General features: G+C 27.7%; 1 protein-coding gene across 2 annotated transcripts in view; it reads right to left on the bottom strand.

Annotated features, from left to right (window-relative positions):
* Positions 1 to 473: 473 nt before the first annotated feature.
* prom (prominin) overlaps positions 474 to 25,820 on the bottom strand; it is a 98,382-nt gene continuing 73,035 nt past the window's right edge. The window contains exons 9-17 of one of the 2 annotated variants that reach the window (XM_075366280.1): positions 25,216 to 25,315; positions 21,635 to 21,871; positions 17,972 to 18,194; positions 13,213 to 13,377; positions 10,466 to 10,600; positions 9,180 to 9,338; positions 4,353 to 4,471; positions 2,831 to 2,890; positions 474 to 746 (exon numbers count right to left, since the gene is read on the bottom strand). In XM_075366280.1, the coding sequence (XP_075222395.1) occupies positions 713 to 746; positions 2,831 to 2,890; positions 4,353 to 4,471; positions 9,180 to 9,338; positions 10,466 to 10,600; positions 13,213 to 13,377; positions 17,972 to 18,194; positions 21,635 to 21,871; positions 25,216 to 25,315 (1,232 nt within the window). In that variant the 3' untranslated portion in view covers positions 474 to 712. The remainder of the gene's footprint in view (positions 747 to 2,830; positions 2,891 to 4,352; positions 4,472 to 9,179; positions 9,339 to 10,465; positions 10,601 to 13,212; positions 13,378 to 17,971; positions 18,195 to 21,634; positions 21,872 to 25,215; positions 25,316 to 25,820) is intronic. The other variant, XM_075366281.1, reaches the window with a different exon arrangement.

Here is a 25,820-nt window from a genome sequence, read left to right on the forward strand (position 1 = left end):
ATTAACTTTGATGAATGAAATTACTTACAAAGTTTTATGCTGATCAGTTGATTCTGAGAATGTATGTACAAAAATATAATGATTGTGGATATACTTGCACAATCAAAAATTTGACCGTGAAAGTTTATAAAACAGTGAAACTGATTCAAATAGATTTAGCAGACATAATAGTTCATGGGTAACAAATAAATTTCATGTTTTTAAAATAACAATAATTTTTCTAAAATATTATGTAATTAGTACAGATGTTTCTATATTTCTTCAAAAGCAGATAAATAGTGGATAAAAAAAATACCTTAATGGACTGTTTTTCAATTTAAATGAAATAATGCTAAAGTCACTCCAGTAACGAACAGATGTGAACAAACAGAACTAAAATTTAAGCCAACTGATTAGAATTTTATTGATCAGCATGATAAAATGTGTTTAAACCAAAAAATAAAAAAATACTCACTTTCCAAACATGTTTAAATATTTTTCCAAAAAATCTTTTTAAAACTATTACATAGCTCCTTTAGTTGTATGTTTTTTAATTTTTAATTTATTAGGAATGTAGATTTAACTTCATTTGTTTAATAATTATACTACATGATTATTATTTGTTAAGATAATAAAAATCTGCAATAAAATGTTGATAATGAAGTAGTAATAATAATTTTATTTTGTTTTTAGTCATTAACAAAATGAAAGTATAAATATATTTTTTCTCTGTCTACCATCTTCCATCGCCACTGTTATCAATATGCCTGTAAAATAAATTTTTTTAATAAGGATCTTTCCTTACAAAAATCAACAAATTAAAACTGTAATGAACCATCAACTAAAATCTGAAATACATTTTTACATTACTGGCATACATAATTGCAAGAAAGTATCAGTCATATGCATATTTAGTAAATTACATTAGTCTTAGATATTAAATTTCATAGCAACATTCATTTGAAGAGATGTGATGTTAATTGGCTTAATTTTCATCCTCCATATTGTGTCAATATGGAGGATGGTGAAATAATTTTTACCATGGTAAAAAATATTTCACCAGTCACAATCAGCTTACCTGAAACATCACTATTATATTCTTTTTCTCTTTCTTATTTTCCTTTTTCCTCACTCGTCTTTTCCTCTATTTAATCATTTGACTTTAGCTTCATTGCGGGAGCTGGAATGCATTTGATGTTGATAGCGCACTACTATAACAGCTGGTACCATAATAAGTAGTTATTTGTGGAGGTACAGAATAAATGATTATTCCAAAGATGAAAGTAACCCTTTATGTAATTGTTAAGATCACCAGCTAATTGATGACTGATAACAACATAATCTATTTCAGGCTTAGAGGAGTGTTCAGCTGAAATCAGTAGAAAATTACAACTGAATTTTCTAAGGAAATGTCTTTTTCAATCATTTTTTTAATAATTCAGTATGATGGTATTCACTTGTTTAAAATATTGGGACCGGGCGATGATAACGCCCAAGCGTTTTTCGCCCACAAACAACCAAAAAAAAAAAAATATTGGGGGGTAAAAATAATTCCATAATCTGACTTGTTTGGAGACTGCTCAAGAGGATGTCATCAAAAAGTATAAAAAATGATGAGTCTTGAAGTCAGAATGTGTAGTAGTTAAAGTGTAAATACAATCTGTAGGCTAAATAAATTAAAACAAAATATGGGAAGTTAAAGCAATATACTAGGGTTTATTAAGGTTAAAATGTGAAAGATAAGAAGTTTTGGTCATAGAATTATAGGATAATTCACACAGAATCAAATAATGAAAATGCAGGAATAAGAATATTTTTCAGCAGGAGCAGTTGAATGTGAAGATTTCTGTGTTGTCAGTCTAACTACTATTATATCTTATTCCTAAAAATACTAGCTAGGATGACTAATTTATAGGGAAATAGTATATACAGTGGAAGGTGTATTAGGCAAAGACCAGTCTAGTTTCAGAATGAGTGTGATATATGGAAGACTGTTGATACTGCAAAATGAGTAAAAACATTTAAAATTTCAAGCAGTCACAGTGAAATGTTGAGAAAGAACAGTTATTTTTAATCAGAAAAAATTCATGTAATAGTAAAATACAAAAAACAGCAAATTTTTAATTTGTAAAGGAATGAGTCAATGACATAGTCTGTACTTACTGCTTTTGAACTTACACGTACAAGAGGCAATACCATAATTGAAGGAGAAAATTTGACAACAGATGAAGAAAATTAATTGATGACATTGTTATTTTGGGAGAAATTAGAAAAGTAAAAAAAAAAAAATAATAATGAATGACATGAATGTATTGGTGAGTAATTTTCTTTGTAATTGAATAAAATAAAACAAAAATGACAAAATGTAACAGAAGATGGGGCAGTAAAAAGATAAGCATAAGATGGGACAACATACAAGCAGTTGCAGGTTGATTTTATTTATTTATGAAAATTGCAAATGACATGAGGTAAGACATGTAAAAAACTAACTTAACAGGAATTCTAAAAAAAACAAAATCTTAAAAACACTGTATGAATTGTAATGGTTTATGGTAGTGAAATACTGGGAAATCAAAAAAGAAAAAGAATCCTAAATGTAATATTACAGGAGAAGTTTGAAAATTAGATGGATTGATAAAGTTTGAAATATTGAAATCAGGATGCTTCAAAGTGACTGGAGAGAAGAGAAATTTGTACAAAAATCTTGCAACAAGACAAAGAAATGAAATGTATTACAACTATTAGCAAAATTAACTAATATTACATGTCTGAATTAGTTAAAGAAAAGAAAGGAGTGGGTGATAACATCAATTAAGCAAATTACTGATGACTAAAATAAAATAATATTTACCCATTTGGTGTTGCCCAATCTCTTCCCTGTTCATTAGACATTAGAGTCTCAGAAGGGCTGCTGAAATATTAAGCATAACACAGCTTAGTGATTTGCTGTTATTAATTCAAATTCAAAATTTCTTTATTGTGCAATTAAAATAATTCAAAGAATTTTTCCACAAACCTTTGATTTCGTTGCTTTAGTTAAGAGAAGTGTGTATGTATGTATTATTATTATTATTCTCTGGTTATACTGTGTTTTCTAGGATAATAAATTATTTCAAATGAAATAAAATTAATTGATTTGCATTTTAAATGTATTATAAAACTTGTTTCATAATGAAGCTTGATGCTATGAATTAATTTAAATTGTTTCTCATTATAAATTTTGATATGCTTGACCAGTATTCTTTATGAAATACTAGCATTTGTTTAATTGCTTTAAATCTTTTTTTCTAAGGTCATGAATTTTTCCCTCCAGTCAGAAAATTTTTTAAGAAAAATCAATGAGTTTTTATGCATAAAAATAGATTGTTTCTGTTTTAGTTTGTAATTCTGTTTTTTAATCCTCTTCATATAAATAAAAAAATGTACATTTATTTTACTTTTGGTTTTTAAAAATATGTGTATTTTTACCCTTTATTTTTATTCTGATATATTTAACTTGTTAATAAAGAATAAACAAAAAAATGATGTATTGTTTGTAACAATTTTATTAAAAAAATATTAATCTTAAAAATAACAGTAATTTTAAATAGTAATAATATCTCAAGTATGTGAAGGAACTGAAAGTCAGATAAGTGAATTTGAGAAATTTCTGTATAGTTTACACTAGACAGTAAAAGAAAAAGTTGTATCAATACTCTTTTGAACAATTCATTTTTAAATTTTTGTATACATCATAAACATTTAACATTTATTTTTCTATAGTGTAAAATGTGCTGTAAATATAACTGAATGGGCCACTGACAAAAAAAGTGGTTTGTAAGTAGGTGGGATATTACTGATGAAAATTATATCATTCTAGAAAAACAGATATGAAATTTCTTAACTAAAATGACAAAACTGACTGTAGTAAATGAATTTAGGAACAAAAACAGCTAGCTATTAATTATTATTTATACAGCAATGAATTTAGATGTGAGGTAAACATATTAAACATAATTTCCTTTTAGCTGCTTTTGTGGATAGCTACAGCAAACTGGTGTTGCTGTTTTCATCTTGGTGCTTATTGCTTTTTGGTGATTTTTTTTTAATGTAGTTGAAAATCCTGTTTATATAATGTTGGATTTGAGTTTTGATTAAATATGCAATTTTTGTATATTTTTATGTTTCATAATATTTGTGTGTATTAATGTGGATCTTTATTGTTTATTATGTTTTAGAATAATGTTCGTGTATTTATGACCTGTACCTGTGAGATGAATTTTATACTTATTATATAAGTACAAAATCAAGTCATTTGTAATGATTACTCATTACAAATATTTTTTAATGTTTTACTATTTATATTTTACAAAAATAAAGAAAAGTTATATTACCTTGAATGTGAAGGACTTGAGTGAGCCTTAATTCGATAATAATCAACAAGTTTCAGACATACAGGAGTTGCTAATAACAAAACAACCAGGCACCACACAATTGAAAACCAAAAGCCATTCTGAAAATAAAATTTATTAAAAATATATTCTTTTTTATGATATAATCATTATATTAAATTTTTATTTTATGATCTGTACTGGCGAATAAAATAAAACAAGACTATTGACAATAAGCAGAACTTATAAGGCCATAACATAAATGGATAATAGATACTGCTAGCAGTTTATCTGTCTTTCAATTTAAATAGCTTTAAAAATCAAATAATTTGTACTTTTTCTCCTGGTTAAAAAAAATAGTCAAATTAAATTTATGTTAAAAAAATTATAAACATCATTAGAATTATTAGGTTTTAATTATTAATTTTAATTTATGTAACAAATACAGAGGGGTCTAAAAAAAATATATTCACTATTTGCTAGTCTATATCTTATGACAAATTTGACTTGGGATGACAATTTTTGGCACTGAGAAAGGATTATGGTATGTGTTCGAAATGGTGGTCATTTCAAACACATAATCGTAACCCTCTAGTTAGTGTATCTCGCGTAATGGCAGCACACGACTCTACAATTTTTTTCATATAGCTCGTCGATTGTTGCTGGTTTTTGTTGATACATTCTTAATGGTACCCTAGAGGTAGAAGTCCAGAGGTGTCAAATCAGGAGACTGAGATGGGTACTCAACAGCACCTCTTTGAACCACCCAGTGTCTGAATAGAGTTTTATTGAGGTACAACCTGACATCTCAATGGTAGTGAGGTAAGGTTTTGTCTTGTTGCACGTAAAAGTTCATCACCATACAGATTTTGAATGGCAGGCAAAATCCTTATCTGAAGCATATCAAGATTCACCTCATCAGTTATGGTACCCTTGAAGAAGATGGAACCAATCAAACCATGGATAGACCACTCCACACAGCAACTCCCAGTAGATTCACTGCCCTGTCCACATGAGCATGAGGATTTTCAGGAGTCCAGTAGACATAATTATAGCAGTTCACAGTACTGTTAGGTTTGAATTGCACCTAGTCAGTCTACACAATCTTCCCTGCAAATTCCTCATCCTCGCCCACCATGTGCTAAAACTATTCACAGTAATACAGTCTTTGATCTGGGTTATCATCATTCACGTATAGCAGCAGTCTTGGAATGTAGACTTTCCACTTTGCATTCTTCAGAATGCATCTTACACTTGACTGGCTCACCCCACTTTCATGTGTTCCTTGATTCACTGATTTTTGTGATGATCTGGTGAAATGTTGCAACACCACAGCACTGGATGTCGGATTTGTAGGTGTTCGTGGTCAGCTTGATCTTTTCTTGTGCACATCTTTAAACTCTCTCTGCTACAGCCGTTATACCTCATGAATGTTCTTGTACTTCCAGTATCACTTCAGTACAGCCTTGCATTCAACAAACGATAAGCAAACTTCAGCCAATGTTGCTACTCAACTGTCTTCTGCTGCACTGACTAATATGACTGGCTTGTTCCACCAACAATCACCTGCACATGTGTGGCATAAATTGCCAGCTCCACCTACCATGATAAATTTAATACCTTACACTACACATTAGATTTGTGAGGGTAAGTTTTTTTGTTTAGATATTATTTAATTACAAACAGTGAGTACATTTTTTTGGACCCCTATATTTTTATTTTTCTACAGTTTACTTTTTCATATAACTTAAGCAGCTTATAATTCTGAATAATTCTATATATATATATATATATATATATATATATAAGAATAATCAATTTTTATTAACTAATGATATTTAGATACAGAGGTAGTTAAGGTAAATTCTGTCCCTTAAGCAATATAATATTGTAGTTGGTACAACAAGAGTTAAAGATGAGCGAAAGATTAAACCATGTATAGTATAACTCAGCTGCACAAAAAATTTTAACACTGTCCAGATCTATTTTATTATTAAATGCTCTTGTATTATAAAAAATTAATTTATTCTAATTTCAACAATGAGAATATTCAATATTAAAGAAATGAATATCTCTTCTCCTTTTCTAATACTCGTATCAATTTTTATATCATGTGAAGCAGATATTTTTTCATTTCAAAATATGTTTATTGGCGAACAAATATATCATAATAAAATTAAATATTCATATTACAACCTAAAAAACTAGTAATAACAACAACCTTACAAACTAGTAATAATAACCTTATAAACTATGTAAGAAACAAATATTTTTTGAAAAAAAAACCTTGTTCTCCATTATCAGTAATTAAACACTAATTCATACATGTGAAATTGGTATTCAGTATTAATACTGAATGAATGACTGGTTCTGGGAACATTTTTCTGTGATATGCTGTGCCCAGTAGCTGTTACCAATATTAGTACAGTATTTATAATTTGTTACAACTCTATGCAGACAATTTTTTGTTTTTGTTATTGTTAACATTTAACTTTATTTTGTTGCTCATGGAGTTGTGATGTAACATGGCAAAGTGAGTGAATACTATTCATAAAAACTTCTAGATTGGTTCTTTAAGGGAAAGAAGAAGGGGAATGAACTGCATCTCATCTGATGACACCTGAAACATCTTGAAAATAAAGGAAAACATTTTGGAAATAAATAAGTTTGTAAGGATAATACATCAACATTAAAAGCCACATTATGTAATAATAATAATTAAGATTCATAATGACTATGGATCACTGAAATTGATACTAATTTGCTTTATAAGTTTTCTTCATGCAAATAGCAATTATTGTGTATTTAACAAAAACCGATTAAGATAGATGGATGACAGGAAAAGGTTTTGATGATAGTAGTCTGGTTATAAGAAACAACTTAATCAAAACGTATCAAGACAGAATAAAATAACACAAATAAATACTTTATTACTGATTAATACATTACACACAATACATCCACTATCCATGCATCCATGAACAAAGAAAAGGGTCTACCCATAAGCTAGGAAGGATCATGAAAACCCTAATAAAACATTAATCATTACATTGATCATCACAAAATATACAATTAATTATATTTAAGAAAAGGTACAAGTGGTTAAAGCATATATTACTCTGTAACACTTAAAAATAGTACTTATATATAATTATGGTAATCTGAATAGAAAGCCGATAAAAATTAGACCAAAGAACAAAACTTGTCCTCTTCCGTATCTCAGATTACAGTTACTCCGGCGACCAGCGAGGGAAATAAACAAGTCGGAAGTTGATTAACATTAGGCATATAGTACACGATAAAATTACCAGCCCACACTATCGCTATGCACTATTAAAGTGAATTTACTGCTATCTATACTTCTTTGGAAATCATATACAATATGTAAATTCTTTATTGAAAACATTTAAAAAAACGTTTTCATCAAAGAAATAATATGTATCTCAAGTCCTTGAAATTTTTGACTAAAGGAGGTGATTTAATTCGATTTAAACAGGATTTTTCAAGGGGACTAAGTAAATATTTACTTTAGGGAATTATTTGAATTAAGGAGGTTTGATTTAGGAAGGTTTGACTGTACATTTATGGCTAGAATAAAATAATTTTGAAGAGGTTAATTGAAACATATTTGAATATATATAATTAATTACACATTAAATATGATGCAGAAAATTTAGGTTTATTTACTTGTAATTAGTATTATAGCATTTAAAACACAATCAAAAGTAATTTAGCTTTTAAAAAAATTACTTCAAAATGTATTAATGTAAATGCATTAAAAAAATGGCTGGTCTATAAAAAAATTTCTTTAATAAAATTACTTTTGATTATGTTTTAAATGCAATAATACTAATTACAAGTAAATAAACCTTAATTTTGAGCATTTAATGAGTAAGTAATTATGTATCGAAATATTTTTTTAAGCATATTAAGGTTTTATGCTAAGTAAACAGAAAATTTTTCTGTTATTATTGTTTGCAAAAGTGGATATTATTATTAATTGATTCCGGAAGTTTTTAGTTGTTAATGTTGGCTAGAATGAGTGATTCAGTTACACATAAACAGTCACTGTCATTAATGTGTGACTGAAAAATTATATAATTATTTTTCGAGTAATGTGATGTATCAGGCTGAATTTAATACTATTCTAACAAATCGCAATGTAATGATTTTTTTTTAGCCATTGGGATCTCACAAAATAAAAATGTTTCTGAAGTAAAAATATAGTTATATTAATTGTGCATAAAACTTTGTTTGTTAAAGCAATATTTTGTTTATTGTACACCTCTCCTTTTCTGTTTAGCCTCTGGAACCACCGTAAGATATTACTTCAGAGGATGAATGAGGATGATGTGAATGAATAAAGTGTATTCTATACCTACTGTAACAAATATGCCTCAACAGTTTCCTTATGGGATTTTTAAGAGGGAAATTGTTTATGTAAACTGACAGCCAACCTCCTTGAGAGAGTTATAGAATCTCTTTAATCTGAAAGGTTCTGGGCTTAAATCTTATTGAGGCTTGGCATTTTTAATGCATTAAAAAATTCATTTGTCATAACCATAAAAAAAAAATATAATTTAGCTTCAACTTGTAGTTACAAAGAGCATAAATCATTGGTGATATTAATGATTTCAGCTGCTATAACTGACTTAAGTAAACAATCTAATGAAGTATTTACTTAAAAGTTAGTCTCTTTTGGAGATATATGAAATTTCTCATTTCTTATATATTATTCACATTAAAATCAGATGAATTACTTCAATATAAAATTATGCTCTGCTGTATTTAACATACATCCATTAATAAATAAATAAATTATTAACGTACCAAAGGATCCATAACATGTTTACAAATCATCAGTCTTGTTGCATGAAACAAATTCCAAATTGGTTGACATCTAGCAATATCATTATTAACTGTTTGGGTTAAGTGAGTTCGGTACTGATCGATGTAACTCATTAATCTATTCTTATACTCTTCAGTTTTCTAAATAAACAAAAACTAGATGGTAGTGAATATGTTTATATATGTGTTAAATATATACTTATTTACTTTCAAATATGTCATAATTATTATATTATAATGTGGTACAGAATTTTATATTAAATTCATAAAAAGTATAAAATTACCATACTATAATAATTAAAAAAAATAAAAATCTAGAAAATATATAAAATAAATTACAAGCAGGCATTAAAAATTAAGAAAATAAAAATAGAAGGTTAAAATAATATAAATCAACACTCTTTCTGATAACGAAGTAAAAATAAAATAAAATGAAAAGAATAAAACATTTTATGTTTTATGAGCGACAGATATATTTTCTGCATTTTCCTGAACTTTTCCTAAATTTAACAAGTTCAATATTGATGAAATCAATAAATGTCAGTTTTGTCCTTTATTGATGTTACTGACACAATGCTATTGAATTCAGCATTTTCTTTGAATGAAAGTTTTAAGAATACATTGAAAGTGTATGATACATTGAATTTTATTTCCGAGGTATGATTTCATTACTCACTTTGTTTATATTTCATTGTAAATTTTCATCAAATCTATTATATTAAAAAAATATGGAAAATATGGTTGATGCTTTGATTCTTTTTTGTATAACTTCTGGTAAATAATGTTCTTAAAGACTGATAAAGAAACAAGAAATAATATAAACTATGCTTACAAGCAAGTGTATTCAACAGATTAGCCAAGAAGAGATAAACTATTTCTTTTGCTTATGAGTACTACAATGATAGTCATACCCAGTTTATATTTTAGCTGGTTGCATCTATCCAACACAATATCTTGAAATTCAGGGATGTAAGGTGTTTCATTAATATACTTGGGCCTATTCTCAGATATTATTATAATTTCTGGAGGAAAACTATTTTTATTTTAGTATTTATTTGAGCTGGTCAATAAAAAATTCTTACAAAATAACTTAACAAAATAGTTTTAGGTTTTTTATTTATAATTACCCAATAATATATTTATAGATTACATTTTACTGCAATTTTAATATTAATATAAATTAACCAATGCGAACTGTAGGAAACTATTCTCTGCTGTTATTAAATTTAGTACTTTCAAATATAATGTCATTCAAAATGTTTGTTTACCTTATCAGCAATATTATTTCCTTGATTGTCGATAAAGAACTGGATTGTTTTTAAATGTGATATAGACTGTTCAACTTGGCGGCGAAGAGGTCCTAATTGTACTTCAAGAGCTGACAACTGGAACATCAGGTTTTTCTGATGGAAAAATAAACAAATGAAATAAACACATTGTATATGTATATATATTATTTTTCTAAAATTGATTCTGTTGGATATCATATTCCTCTGCACTATTCAAATTACATTAATTCCATCAACTCAATTATATTAATCCGATCAACCCAAGTACAGAATTAATAAAATGAAATAAAATAGGATGACACCTACCTTACTCCATAATCCAAGCAAGAGCACTTTCGTGAGTACCTCGCATCATCAGTTGCTCTATATAATTTTTCAGATTGTTCATTGCAAATTACATATTAAAATTAAAAACCCTATACTGTAGATGAGATTTAAAATTGTTAAAAGATCTTTTTCAGTTACATCAAAACTGAAATAAAACTAAATTTTTTTAAATTCAAAAATTTAAACTGTAAATTAAAATTAAAAATTTCATATATATAAAATATGAAGTCATTAATAAAATAACATTAAAAGACAAAATTAAAATCAATAATAAAAATAAAATAGAAAACTATATAGACTAGCTGTCCAAAGTTATGTAACTGTACAGAGTTAAAATATTATGAATTATCAGTGTCTAAAGAAGTGCTGCTATCTACAGCAAATTTTATGATTGTGTCATCCTCACACACTGTATGTAGGTTGATCAAATTAAATTTACTTTTTTTTATATGTAAATATGTAGAATCTTTCTAAAATGTCAAAAACCCTATTATTTATATTAATATTGCATTTCTTAATTTCCAGTACTTCTAAATTTGTATGAATAAATAAAATAATTGTATTTATAAAAAGCATAAATTAAACTCATAAATTATTTATTCTTAATAATAATATTTGTTTAAATGTAGATTTTTTCCAGTTTCATTATATGCCATACTTCAAAGAATTTAATTCTAATAGTATTTGGAGTTTTATCTCTAATTTTACTCAGCCAGTTCATGTAGACATTTTTATTCTGGCTTCTACATCCAGATCCAGGTCTTGGGTTTAATTCCCAGCAAAGATGATTTCCAGAATCTTCTTACTGTTTATCATGTCATCAACTTCATATTCCATCTTCATAAATTTGTTACCATCTTCAAGGTTGTAATGAATAAAAAAAGGCATTTATTCTATTTACTAGTTTTCATCTACAACAAAATTTCAAACTATTTATATATTTCTAACTATTATGTCTACAACAAAATTTTGCATCTATTTAAGCACTAATGTATAAATGAGTTTTTTCTAAAACTATTATAAACAACAAAACCTGTTTTTTTCTACATCCTTGTTTTGATATTGTAAAAACCTACACTTCTTTTCAATTATTGAAATTTTACATGAATATCTGATACATTTTAGTAAATTATTAAGTTTCATAATTACCTAGGAATGTAAAATTTAATAATTTAAATAAGCTTATGAAAAAGGTGATTGATTTTAATTATGTTATTTTTATGTTCACTGTATGCTATGTGTTTTGAAGGACATGTGTTCTTCAATAATTGTATATGAAATCTAAATAATTTAAAAAAATGGCATAGCCATTATCAAGAATAACTAACATCATTTGTCAGGCTTATAAGGAACTGAGGAATGAAATAGTTTTTAAACCTTCTCCCCTGAGCAAAATATACTGTGGTGAATTGGCATGATGAATCCTACGAAAGGTCATTAATATTCAAATTGGAAAGCGGTAACTTCATTCTGTTCACCACAGGGACTATCTGTGCAGCAAATATCATGAATATCATTACTTTCAGAAAAAGTAACCCTGATTTTATCTTTGTCTGTTACCTCTGATACCTTAGTCATAATTAAAATAGAGATGGATATTGTAAAGAAAAATTTTTAAATTTCTTGTTATTGAAAAATAATTTAGTGTAAATCCTGATCTATTCAAAAGAAATATTGAGCTATGTCAAAAATTTAGTTCAGGACACTACTTCAAGTGAAATGTAAAAATATAATAAGGCCAATTTTAAATCTTATTTAAAAAGCTGTAGCTACATGGCACAAAAATTTGGTTAGCTGCTGTTCAGGATGAAGCCGAAAATGTCTCTCATAGTGTTCAACAATTTGTGTTGTCTTTGGTGCTGTAGAAGTAAGTCAAAAAGTTAATACATCAGCAATTTTTTGAGGTATGTATCTTGCAATTCACTTCGTGGTTATCTGCTGTTTGTATTCATGTAAACAACTTGTGGTATAAAAAATTTTTATAATTTACTCTAGTAGTATTCCTAAGAATACAACGAGCATTTACAACTTCTCTGCAGATATATATATATATTAAATGTGATATTATATATATATATTAAACTATAATATATATATTAAACTTAAATTAAAGTTGTGTGTGTGTATATATATATATATATATATACACACACACACACACACACAAAACCAGATGATACCATGAGCATTTAAAACAGTTTTTTTAAAAATAAAATTGTAAATGAATTTGTCATCTATAAATGTTTTTTTGTACGTCAGTCTTAACTTTTATAGTTAGGTATAATGTATGTAAAACTGTAATTCTAGTAACTGTAATTCTAAAACAAAATATACTAGTTACAGGTGTATGTGCAAATACTTGCATACTCAGATTCACATCCACATATACATTAATATACCATCTTTTCTTCCAAAGGAACTATATGGGTGGCTAAAAGCCTCCTTGTCCTTGTAGTTAAAGTTTCCAATCTTGAAGCTGTTGAAAGATCTTGCAGTTGATTTCCAATACTATCTAACTGCCCAGCAAATGTATTCATGTCTGATCGCATCAGTGGCTCTGATAGCTGTAATTATAAAAATTAATTTGTAAAATTTACAAAAGGAGAATAAATCTCTATTTTTTTATTAATGCTATAAAGATACACTTAAAGAATATGCATATTAAATAAATGACATTCATTTATAGGGAAAAATAAAATAAGTAAAATAAATGTTTTTTATCAGTTTTCAGTTTTTGAAGTATCAGTTTCATCTTCAGGGCTAGATTATAATAGTAGCTTTTTTATCGCAAAACACTCAAATTTCTGTAATAGGTAGCGTAATCAACCACATGTTGAACATACAAAAACATATAACAATGAACATGCAGCATACATTTTATTAATTATTTATTAAGACATAATCATGAATTCAACAAATATTTAGGAATTCAACAGATATTTAGAACATCCTTGATATTCTGCACATAAAAAAAAGGTGACTACATCTTTACAAAATTGAATATTGTGAATGATAAAACAATTTATTAAATAAATAGATATATGTCAAACTTTTTCATCATATCTTAAATATGATAGTATCTTCCTTTTATCTGGGAAGTTCATGATCTGAATTTCAGTCAAGCTTGGCATTTTTTCATCTGCTGGAAACCTCATTCTTATTATATAAAAAAAATAAGTAAAGATAAATGTAATTGGATATAAACTTGTTAATGACCAGAGAAAAGTATAGATGTATAGATGAAATAAATAAATGTCTCTTTGTGTTTCAAAAACTGCCAAAAAATAATTTTAACAGGAATTCTAGCATGAAAATTACAGTAATTAATGTATCTGATAATGGCTTCAAAATGTTATTAAAAACATTTTAATGACAGTTAAAAAATATTTAAATTTAGTCCAGTATCTTTATAATAAATAATTTTGTCATTTTCATTGCTAAATGTCAAACACAATAAAAACATTATCAAAATATAATTTTTAACTTTTTTACAAATTTTTAATATGAGTGAAATGTTAAGTATTTTTATGTTTCTGTTTGACTTTTACTTATTTATTATTACCATTTTTAATGATTTTAAAATTATTTGTAATACCTCAGAATTTAATGTGGAAACAAGATATAAACAAATATTACCTATTATTTATAAGCATATGTCATACTCAGATTTCTGTATAAGGTATAAATAATATGTAAAACTCATAATGATTAATTACACATAGTACCAAATTATACAAAATGCATAAAAGAAAAAACTGATCTCCATAGTGGAGTGGTAGCATCTCTGCCTTTTACGCAGAGGTCCTGGCTTTGAATCCTGGTCAGGCATAGCGTTTTTACACATACTACAAAATTCCATTTCCATATCCCACGTACAATCTTCAAGCTTATGTGGTGATATCATCAAGCCAAAAAAAAAAATGATCAGTTCAAAAGTAATGAAAATTACCTTAATAAATAATTAAAAATTGTAATAATAAAAATAAAATAGAAAAACAATTGAAAATATTTCAAATCTATATGCATTTAAATTTGAATGTAGATAAAACTGTAAATAAAGGAATTTAATTTAAACATGTTATTCCAATAAAGACAGCTTCTTTCATCTATAGGAAGAATAAAAATATATAAATCATAGGAATAAATCACATTAAATTGGTTTACATAAGAACTCCTCATAATCTGTTTTAATATCTTATTCTTTTAAATATAATTTGTTGTATTTATAAATTAAACCAAAAAGTGATATTCCTGAAGGTGGATTCACCAAAAAATATTATGGATTAAAGCAAATAAAGTATAACTCCTGGCAAGAGAAAAATTGTTATTTATATTTTTTTTATTTGGAGTGATCAGTTACTTGATTGATTTAATGCTGTTTGTCATTATTTCTGTTATTTATAAATTTTTCAACTTCAATATATTTGTTACAATCTACATCATTAATTAATTATTTGGTTTACATATTCCAATCTTTAGTTTCTCCTACAATTTTTATCCTTTACATATCCTTCTACATAAGATTAATGGATGGATGTCTTAATACATGGCTCACCAACCTAGTTAGTATTTATGCAATATTTTGCTATTTTTGATTTTTTTAAATAAAATTTTCAGCATTCTAATGCTCCCTTTTTTTAAAGCACTGTATTTTATCCTTTTTGTTTTTTTCTGTTTATGTTTTACTATTCTAGCTGCACTTCATAAATATTTTCAGGATTTTCTCTAAATTTATTTTATATCAGGTTGTCTAAAAAGTATTGTGCCTTTGAAGGCTAAAATTGAGGTACATTTATTATTATTGGGAAATAAAATTATGAGACCACATAAGCACCAATTTTTTTATGACCTTCTGTCATTTTTCTGGCAACACCATAATCTCATTGGTATAGAACTTCTGTGGTTTCTGGTCAAAAAATTGTAATACATGGTTTTCACAAGAACCTTTTGAAACTAACTTACCATTTTGGTCTGCAAAGACCAAAACAAATGATAGTCTGACAGTGCCAGGTCTGGCTATACAGTGGACATATTAAAATCTCCCAGTCAAGTTCTCTCAATTTCTGACAGGTCACTAAAGATGTATTTGGTCTGGCATTGTCAGTGTGGTAAATAACATCCTTTCTGTTGACCAGTTCAGGCCATTTCTTTTGAATTGCTAGGAGTAATCATGGTAACTGTCAACAGTACAGGTCTGAGTCTATCGTTCTACCTAGTGGCAACAGCTCATAATTCACTCTTCCAAACCCACCAAATGCACAGCATAACCTACTGGGCGTCAGTGTGGGCTTTGCCACAGACTGTGAAGCTTTTCTTCACTTTGACCACGATCTTTTTTGCACATTTTTGTCATAGAATATCCACTTTTCATCACTTTTGTTCAACTGCTTCAAAAATGGCTCAATTTTGTTATGTTTTAGTAGAGATTCGTCAATAAAAATTTGATTGAGTAAATTTTTTTGAGTCATATCTGGCACCCAAATGTAGAACTTCTTTTCATAACTAATTTTCTCTTAATGGTTTAAGACTGATTGGTAGAAGGGTCTTTAGCTCATTATCAATGTCATAACTGCTTATATGTCAGTTTTTCTCAATTTTTGCCAGAATATCATTCACTTTTTCTGTGATTGGTTGCGATTTTTTTTGTGATTTTTTTCACACTTTAATCATTATTTAGTTATATTTATTTTCAGATTAAATTTTTCCTTTATCAATAAATCATCCACTTAGTAACTAGGTTTTAGTTTCTGCCAATAGAACATTATTGTGAACAAATCTTAAACATCCTTATGTTGTCTTCTTGCGCAGTTACTTCACAAATTACATTAGTAGAAAAATAAAAGAAAGAGACTACATCTTTTTTGCACTTCTTTTTGAATCAGAGAGATTCTTTTCTTTTTTTCCCACCTCATTCTTGTAGAGGTTATATATAACTTATTAAGATTATATATAGAGATTATGTAGAGGTTATATATATCTCCCCATATTTAAGTCAAATTTTCTTTTATTCCATTCAACCTAATTAAATACTTTCTTCAGATTTACAAATGTCATGTTGGTGGATTCATTATTTTTAAGCCTGCTTCTAAAACCAATCTTAGAGCAGAATAGTCTTCTTATTTCTCCCTGCGCTCTTTCTAAAATTGAACTGGTCTTCATCTAATACACCCTTAGCAGACTTTCTATTTGCCTGTAAACTAGCCTAGTAAGTATTTTCTGTGCATGGGATGTTAAGCTGATGTTAAATTATTTTCATGTTTACGTGATTCCTACTTTCTTTGTTTGGTAACAATTTCACAAGTTAAAATTTAAAGGTTTTATTTTATTAATATATATATATATATATATATATATATATATATATAATACATTACATCTAATATATATATTGTATTACTTTATTTATTATCTTTAATAGTTTACTTATCACCTTTTTAATCATGAAAAACTGAATCATAAGATATATTGTAAAGATGATATGTTATTCTTTTTTCATATTTTGTTATATTGACCACAGGTTGAAAAAATTTTGTTATTGCAATATTTTAAAATTTAATTTAATTTATTTATTCATCCAGCAATAATAGGCTGATACCCAATAACAGTTACTGTAATAAATGCATTTTTTTGGTATGTGATAAATGGCATGCCTCATGAGGATTTGAACATGACATCCAGATAAAAGGCAATTTTCAAATAATTTATAATTTGTACATGTGAATTTTTTTAAAAATATTTTAATGACTGTAACATATTTCCTTCTTATTTATTTACTATATATAATCTTCTTACAAGAGTTCAAAATAGTTCAGCGGTGGATAGTTCAATGTAACTCAGGTTAATAAAAATTTGTAATATGTTGTATGATACTTAATCAAATTCTAATAAGCACCTTATCTTCACTGATGTTGGAAGTAAAAGAAAATCAGTTATCCTTGTAGCTCATAGTTTAGCAAAATCAACCCTCAATTTTATTTTTATTTTGCATAACTTGAAGCACTCCATTGTAAAACTGATTAATTAATGTAGCTATTAAACAACTAATTAATGCACTCATAAAAAACGTATGTTTTCATTTGAATTATTTCATTTTTAAAAATATCATTAGAATTACTAAAATAATAAATATAATTAAAAATAAACTAATGAAATACCTACTTGGGTGCGATGTGCAGTTATATTTACAGATAAACCTTGTAAAAGATTATCAAGTTGATTGTATAAATTGGGTGATAATAGTTGCATATGATTTAACTTTACTTTAATTTCAACCAATTTATTTTCAACTGAATCCCATTGTCTTGATTCAGATATTGTATCCACATTGAATAATCCTTTTAACTGAAATGCTGGATATGCAGCTCGATTGATATGACAGTCACTAAAACAAACATAATATGAAACAATTTGGATATAAAAACTAAAAAAAATCCAGACTACAATAATCCTTTTAGTGTTACTGATATTTAACAAATTATGTCAAAATGTGATTGATATTAAATGTTTAAAGAGTTCCATCTTTTTTTGTAAATTTACAAATATCCAAAGATATCAATGTCTTATTTATGAAAATTAGTTCAGCCATGGCAAACAGTAACCGAACAGATTACTACCCCTTCATAGTCAGATAAAAAATGAAATACAAAATTAATACTAATTTTTTTTCAATTATATTTCAAGGTAATAACTATATGTTAAAAGAGCCTCTACTTACATATTTTTACTTGACTAGAAAAAACTTTGTGGGTAGATACACTTACATTACATGTAATTTTATAGTCTTCTTTAAGGGAAATTTTTCAGAAAATTTTTTCTTATCATTTCAGAAGAAATTTACAAAAAAATTAGTGGTAAAATTATTTAAAAAATTAATATAATTTTTTATTATTGTGATATTGTTGAAGTCCAACTGACTAATATCAATTTATTGGTTTGAGACCTGCAGGTAGCTGTATACCCTGTTCATATTATGGCTGTGTGTACCCCTGAATCACCCGGTCAGGATGCATTACTGATTAGAATGCAAGAGAATGAAGGTTGAGAAACAATAATGAGGAGCTATGGTTTGAATTTCAAACTTCTTCTCTGCTTGGGAGAGCAGGTTAGGTTATAGTTATAACCTGCCCACTCTGACATTTAGTTAAATTATTTAAAAAAAACTTTAAACTTTTATTTCAAAGTAAAGATTTAGAAACTACTTTGAAATATAGTAAATTTGATCAACTGTTATGTTATAGAATACTTGATTAAATTATGCATCTAAATTATGATGCAGTACATTGAAATCTATCCTAGATTTGTTTTATCAGCTGTCCAGAGATGTCAGGCAAATTATTAAAGAATAATTTTGCAAAATTTAGATTATAGTAGGCTGGATATACACATATCCAGTTATATAATTATATTATATATATATATATATATATATATATATATATATATATATATATATATATATATATACATACTAGTATGTATATTAAGTTTATTCTTTCTGCTATGGCATATGCCTTTAGCTGTAATAAATACATAATAAATAAATAACATGAATATAATAAAAAGGCCAATTAGTCCTGGAGTGTTTCAGTAATACTGTATCATTTTAGGTCTGATATACATATTATAAAAGAAAAAAGAAAATAGACAAATCACTCACTTTTTTTGCAGAGTTATTTTGGATCCCTTTTTTGTACATGGTGGTATAAGTATAACTGGTTAAAAATAACCATCAATAAATTGAAAAAAATTCCAAAACATAACAAAAATGTGAAATCTGTATGCAAGTATTAAATCACCTATCATCTTATTTTTCATAAGAAAAATCTATGTTTATTAACCATTCTCTGTAGTATTATACTACCATAGACTTGTAGTATACATAAGTCATTTGACAATGTGACAACAATGGGATACACATGACTTCATTTATTTTCAAGTTCCATAATATATCAATACTTTGAAATTATTATGAATTGCATTGAAAATCTGAATGACTGTGATGTTGACTTTGGATTCCCAATGAGAAATCTATTTCCTATCCCAATCAGAAGAAATAGAAGCATCCTTATTCCTCATTGAGGAAAAAATTCAAAGGGATCAGCTGGTAAAATCTTGTTACTATGTTTTATGATGGTGATGGTGTAATATTTTTCTATACAGGAATAAACAGTTAGTCCACTATAATTTGAGGTTAAGCTTACATTGATTTGAAAATGATGGTGAAGGAAGAGTAAAGTTGTAGTTCTTTGCATGGTAACACTCATTCATGATCTGCTCTACTATGCAGAAAGTATGGAAATTGGTTAGTTCAGGCTATCTCCACCGGTGTAGCTCTGAATAAGTCTCAGAGGGATATTTATCTCTTTGCTTTACGCATGAAAGCTTTGCAGAAAAAGCATTTATAAAACAACAGTAAGAAAAAAAATTGGGAGCAGCAGTAACATAAAGAAATCCCACTGTGACTTATTCAGATCTACACTGGTAGAAGTAGCTGTAACTGACAATTTCCATTTATTTACTGCAACGGATAAGGAGATCATGAATGAATGTTGCTTTGCAACAGAAGTACATCTTTACTCTTCCTTCATCAGTATCAATATCAAGACAAATAATTCTTTGTTTTTAAAATAAATGGGTTTGATAATAAAATTCAAAAAGTACATAATTTTAAAGGAAGTTTACATTAAGAAATAAGTAAGTTTAATTCTTGATCAAGAAGTAACACACATTAAGTGTTATTTACTGGATAAGCTTATACATGTATCTTAATTTATTTCAAAAGTAATTACAAAAAAAAAAAAGCTTATAATCATCTTGAGAAGGGGAGATAGTTTTCAGGAAAAAACTCAATAAAAATTGTAAAATCGGAAGCATTGTAAGCATAATGAAGCTTTGTTGATATATATGTACTGGAATGAATTTTTTTTTGTATATGTATTGGAATGGAATTTGGACAACTTAGGAACTTGGACTTTAGTCCAGGTTGGGGTTTCTGACAAGCTACCAGATGGCAGACTGAGTCTCTGGATTGGTCTGTAGTGAGTCTTCTTCATCAAATCTTACAAACACCAAAAATATAGTACATAACCTGGTCTCCACATCTTTGGCAATGATTCAGTAAGAGTCGATCTGTTTTCTTGCAAAACAGAGAAGAGGTTAGAACAGAGTGAAGAACAGGGAAGAGATTAATAATAACAGAAAAAGATGGCTAGTGATGAATGGGAAATCTACCCACAGAAGGAGAGTGTGAAATGAGATAAGCATTTAATTTAATGATTCAAGGCTCCAATCCTTGGACATCCATCCTACAAACAATTCCTCAGGAGATTTAGGTGTCATTACACTTTAGTGTGGTAGCAGCACATTAATTCAGCTGCATTATCATGCAGCTCAGTGACTTCCTGGAAATTAAATTATATGTTGCAACAAACTGTTTTTGCTTTAGGTGCTAAACATTTGAATATGTTCAGGTTTCTATAAGGAAACTCCTTCCCATCATTAAATTATGGGTGTGGGGAGGTAACAAAACCCTGAACAATATTTATGTTCAGACAGACCACCACTGAATCACTAGCTTTGCTAATTAACAAGTCTTATCTCCTCCACGTAAGATTACTTAGTATCTTATTAGAAAACTAGTAATTGATTAAACAATTTATCACTTTGGAGTAGACCTAGCCTGCGCGATATTTTATTGTTATAAATATATATATTTTTATTGTTATAAGATTATTGTGGCCTCACTTGTTATTTTCATCATAATTTATGAAAGCAGAGAATGTACTTAAAACAAATTAGATATTTACAAAAAACTCATAGTACCTGAGAATTTTATTTACAGGTACATCCATTGTATCGTTATTATAAGTCAATGCTGATAAAAAGTTATGAGAGCTTGAGAAGAGACCTGGTTGGTCAAGTAATTGTGATAAGGCAGTAAAATCTGGTTCTTGATATAATGGTCGACATACAAACGCTTGCCCATGGCCTCCAACCAATAATACAATTAGAGCAAGAATCCAAAGAACTGTAGAAACTAAACATATCAATACTACACTCCTGCACATACAAAAATCATGACATTAATTATTTATTTATCTATAGCAAGAGATAAACATTTTTCAGAAATTATAATTGCACTGGTCAACATAAAATTTGGAACTGAAAAGGAGTAAGTATTCTATATGGTATTTTATATGCTGAATCTGAATGTGTATTCTGAAATAACCATCACATAACATTTTTAAGTTACAACCCCTTAAATTTATTTGTTCCATCATTCATAGAAAAAACAGTACAAATAAGTTAGTGTGTCTGTATGTTTGCTTATTCACATCTGATTTATATTGTGATGCACACTGTAGATCTATATTTGATACATTACAGTCAAATGATGTCACTTCATGTTAAGCCAGACATGTATAGACAGTGAGTCAAGTAATGAGTAATTCAACATGACAAAATTTATGAGTTCAGCTCTTGGTATGAGCTAAATTAAAACTTAATTATTTTTATAATTAAGTAAATATTTCTGTAATATTTCAGTTAGTTTCATTCTTTAAAACATTTTGAATTTCACAATGAATAAAAATCTGGCTTTTAAAAATTCTCCAAATATTTTTTGCTATGGTAATAATTTGCAGATAATTCACCATGAAAAATCAACGAAAACCAGTATTGAATCTGCTTACAAACATTATTTTGACTGTTCCTTGGGAGACCAAGATAAATCCTGGGTTCCAAATGTAACATGCATCAAGTGCTACGTTAAACTAACCAAGTGGTTAAAAGGAAAAAAAAGCATTTGCCTTTTGCCATATCTATGATTTGGTGAGAGCCTGCTAACCATTATGATGACTGCTATTTCTGCTTAACAAATGTAACTGGTTTCAATTCAAACAAAAAAAGCAGCATTGCATACCCAAATGTTCGTTCAGCTATCAGACCAGTACTTCATGGTATTGATTTACTGATTCCAAGTGCTCCAATTGGTTGGAAAGAAATTTCTGATTCTCCAGAAGGCTCAACCAATGAATCCACAACTTCAATAGATATTAATTACATTCCAGAAGAATCAAATACTGAATCTCATCTCATCACACAGGCAGAACTGAGTGACCTAATTCATGACTTGTATTTGTTGAAACAACATGCAGAACTCCTAGGTTTATGTCTTAAAGAATAGAATTTATTAAACAAGGATACTAAAATTTCAGTATATAGAAATTGAAACAAAAATTTACTGAAATACTTTAGAAGAGATGACTTAATTTGTTCCTGCCATGATTTTAGGAGGCTAATGTCTAAACTGGACATTGAATATATTATTTATGATTGGCATATATTTATAGACTCACCAAAAAGAAGCTTGAAGGCAATGATGTTGCATAACTCGAATAAGTTTTCTTCTATACAGGTAGCACATGCTTTAGGAATGAAAGAAAGATATGAAAGTATGTAAAAAATTTTAAAAGCTATTGAGTATGATGAACACTTATGGTGAATCATTGCTGACCTGAAAGTGATAGGGCTTCTTCTCAGTCTCCAGAGTGCTTTACAAAAATATATGTGTTTCTGGTGTTTGTGGAATAGTCATTAAGATTCCACAAACATTAAATAAACATTTAAATATTTAGCTGAAGTTTTTTCGCAATTAAGTCAAGCCAAATTAAAAGAGGGAATATTCATCGGGCCACAAATAAAAAAATTAGTTTGTGAAAATGCATTTGACAACTAACTGAATCCTAAAGAACTAGCAGCATGGAAGTCATTCCAAGTTGTTATTACTGGTTTTCTTGGAAACAAAAAGCTGAAAACCGTGATTAGCTTATAAATGAACTCTTAGTGAACTACAGAAATTTAGGCTGCAGAATGCCATTGGAAATTCTATTTTTTACATTATCATTTGGAATTTTTCCCTTTAAACGTGGGTGACTTCAGCAACTAACAAGGAAAAAGGTTCCACCACGAAATATTGCAGATGGAGCAACATTATTAACGCAGATGGGATGAATCTATGATGAGTGAGACTACTACTGGATGATAAAAACATAAGACTTTACTGAACACAAAAGGAAAATAAGAAAAAGAGATTGATAAGCATAAATGTCTGCAAAATAAAGGTAAGAATTTTTATTGTAATTATTATTATTTTCGTATTCTATAATTAACAAGTTTCTCAATATTTTAAAGGGTCATAATAAAAATCTGAGGATGATGAAGAAAAACTGATTTCATTTTAAGATTCAGTATAAAAAATACATTCTAATTTTCCTACTTTAGCTCAGTTCCAAATTATTATTTTTCTTTTTTTTTTGTTGACCTATGTTATTCAATACATAGCATTTAGGAAACATATTCAAGAATCATTTAGTACTTACTAATAAAGATGTCTTTTGAAAAACTCAACTAAATACAAGTAAGTAAGATAGATATACAATGTAGATGAATAGATAGGGATAAACAGTAGAAAACAAAAAAAACTTCAGTTAATTTTTACAAAATTATAACATCATTTTTAAGGATTACTGTTTTTTTCTAAAATTACTTTTGTCAACAAATTTCTATATTATTTCAGATTGAAACACCAAAACTTTCTGATGAATTTTGGATGAGATTTGCTTAATAGTTATTCCAAAATTATAACAGCACCTCGTTTTTAGTTTAATTTAATTTGTGACAAGCTGATCATCAATCATAACTTTTATTAGACTTAACTTTTTATTAGATTTAACTTTTATTACGTGCGCATTTCATAAGTATTTAATACTTATGAAAATCTAAAGTTATCAAATACCAAATTTAAAAATTCTAAACATTTTAGGTTCAGTTCATAAAGTAGCAAGTGAGCCTACACTTATATTAGATGGAAACAATTTTGTACCAATGTTCCTGGAGTAAAAGAGTTAATTTATGTTCAACAGACAGGCAGGTTTATGCAAGCCTATTTTGTTGTGTTTAACTGTGTGCTTCTCTATTCTTTCTGCCCTCAAGGGCAGCAAGGATGTGTACCATATAAAAACATTTTATGTTTAAAGTGTGTAAATCCCCCACCTGTCTTCACGATCCTAACATAATGTGTAAATTTCAATTGGATTTCTCTTTATTTCAGCCCTTTTATTTTCCAAGATGCCATTTTTTGTGATATTCCAGAGGTGGGACCATCAAATTGAAAAAAAGGCCATTCACCATCTTGTTCCAAATCCTCAAATGTTAATGATTGCTCTTTTTACTTTATTGTTATCCAGCTGGGTATGTATACAGTTAAAATAAGTTAACAAGTGATAATATGAAAAGTGGCTTAGATTTCATCTACTATTTTATTGATTTTATTATAATAAATAATGTTACATCCATGAGATAGGTAATAAATGTTAAAAACAGTATTAATCTTTTTCACTTACACTAATAATATTACAGAAGCAATTCTTTCAGAATCACAACATCCACAAGTGATTCCACTTTGAAGAAGAAACAAGATTAATAATATCGAACCAGCAGCACCTAATAAAAAACATTAAAAATATTTACTGTCATGACATTTAATTAATTCTGAACAATCTCTTACTACTCTAAATAACACAGTAAATATTCTTTGGAGTTACACCAATTACATATATAGTATTAAATTTACTAATAATTAACCATTTCAAAATATGTTAGATATGTTTCCCAAATTACATATAAAATAGTTTGATACTTCAAACGATTCATTTTCCATGAATCAGTCATTATTTTTGAGAAAACCCATTTTTCAGGGAGCTTTTGGATTTTAATCTAATCTCAAAAATTGTTTAATTCCGAAGTTGAGAGATATATTATTAAGTAAATATTTTGTACAAATGCTTTTAAATAAATGTATTGCAATCCATTCTTCTGATGACTATTTTCATTGAAGTTAAATATCATTTAAATTCTACGTCCATCAAACAACAAATAGTATTAATGGAACTTGCAATTCATCCTTGAAATATAAAATACATTATCTCCAGTTTTCATGCAGAAGAAT

The sequence above is a fragment of the Lycorma delicatula genome, chromosome 5 (genome assembly GCF_047948215.1).
Source record: "Lycorma delicatula isolate Av1 chromosome 5, ASM4794821v1, whole genome shotgun sequence".
NCBI classification, from domain to species: Eukaryota; Metazoa; Arthropoda; class Insecta; order Hemiptera; family Fulgoridae; genus Lycorma; species Lycorma delicatula.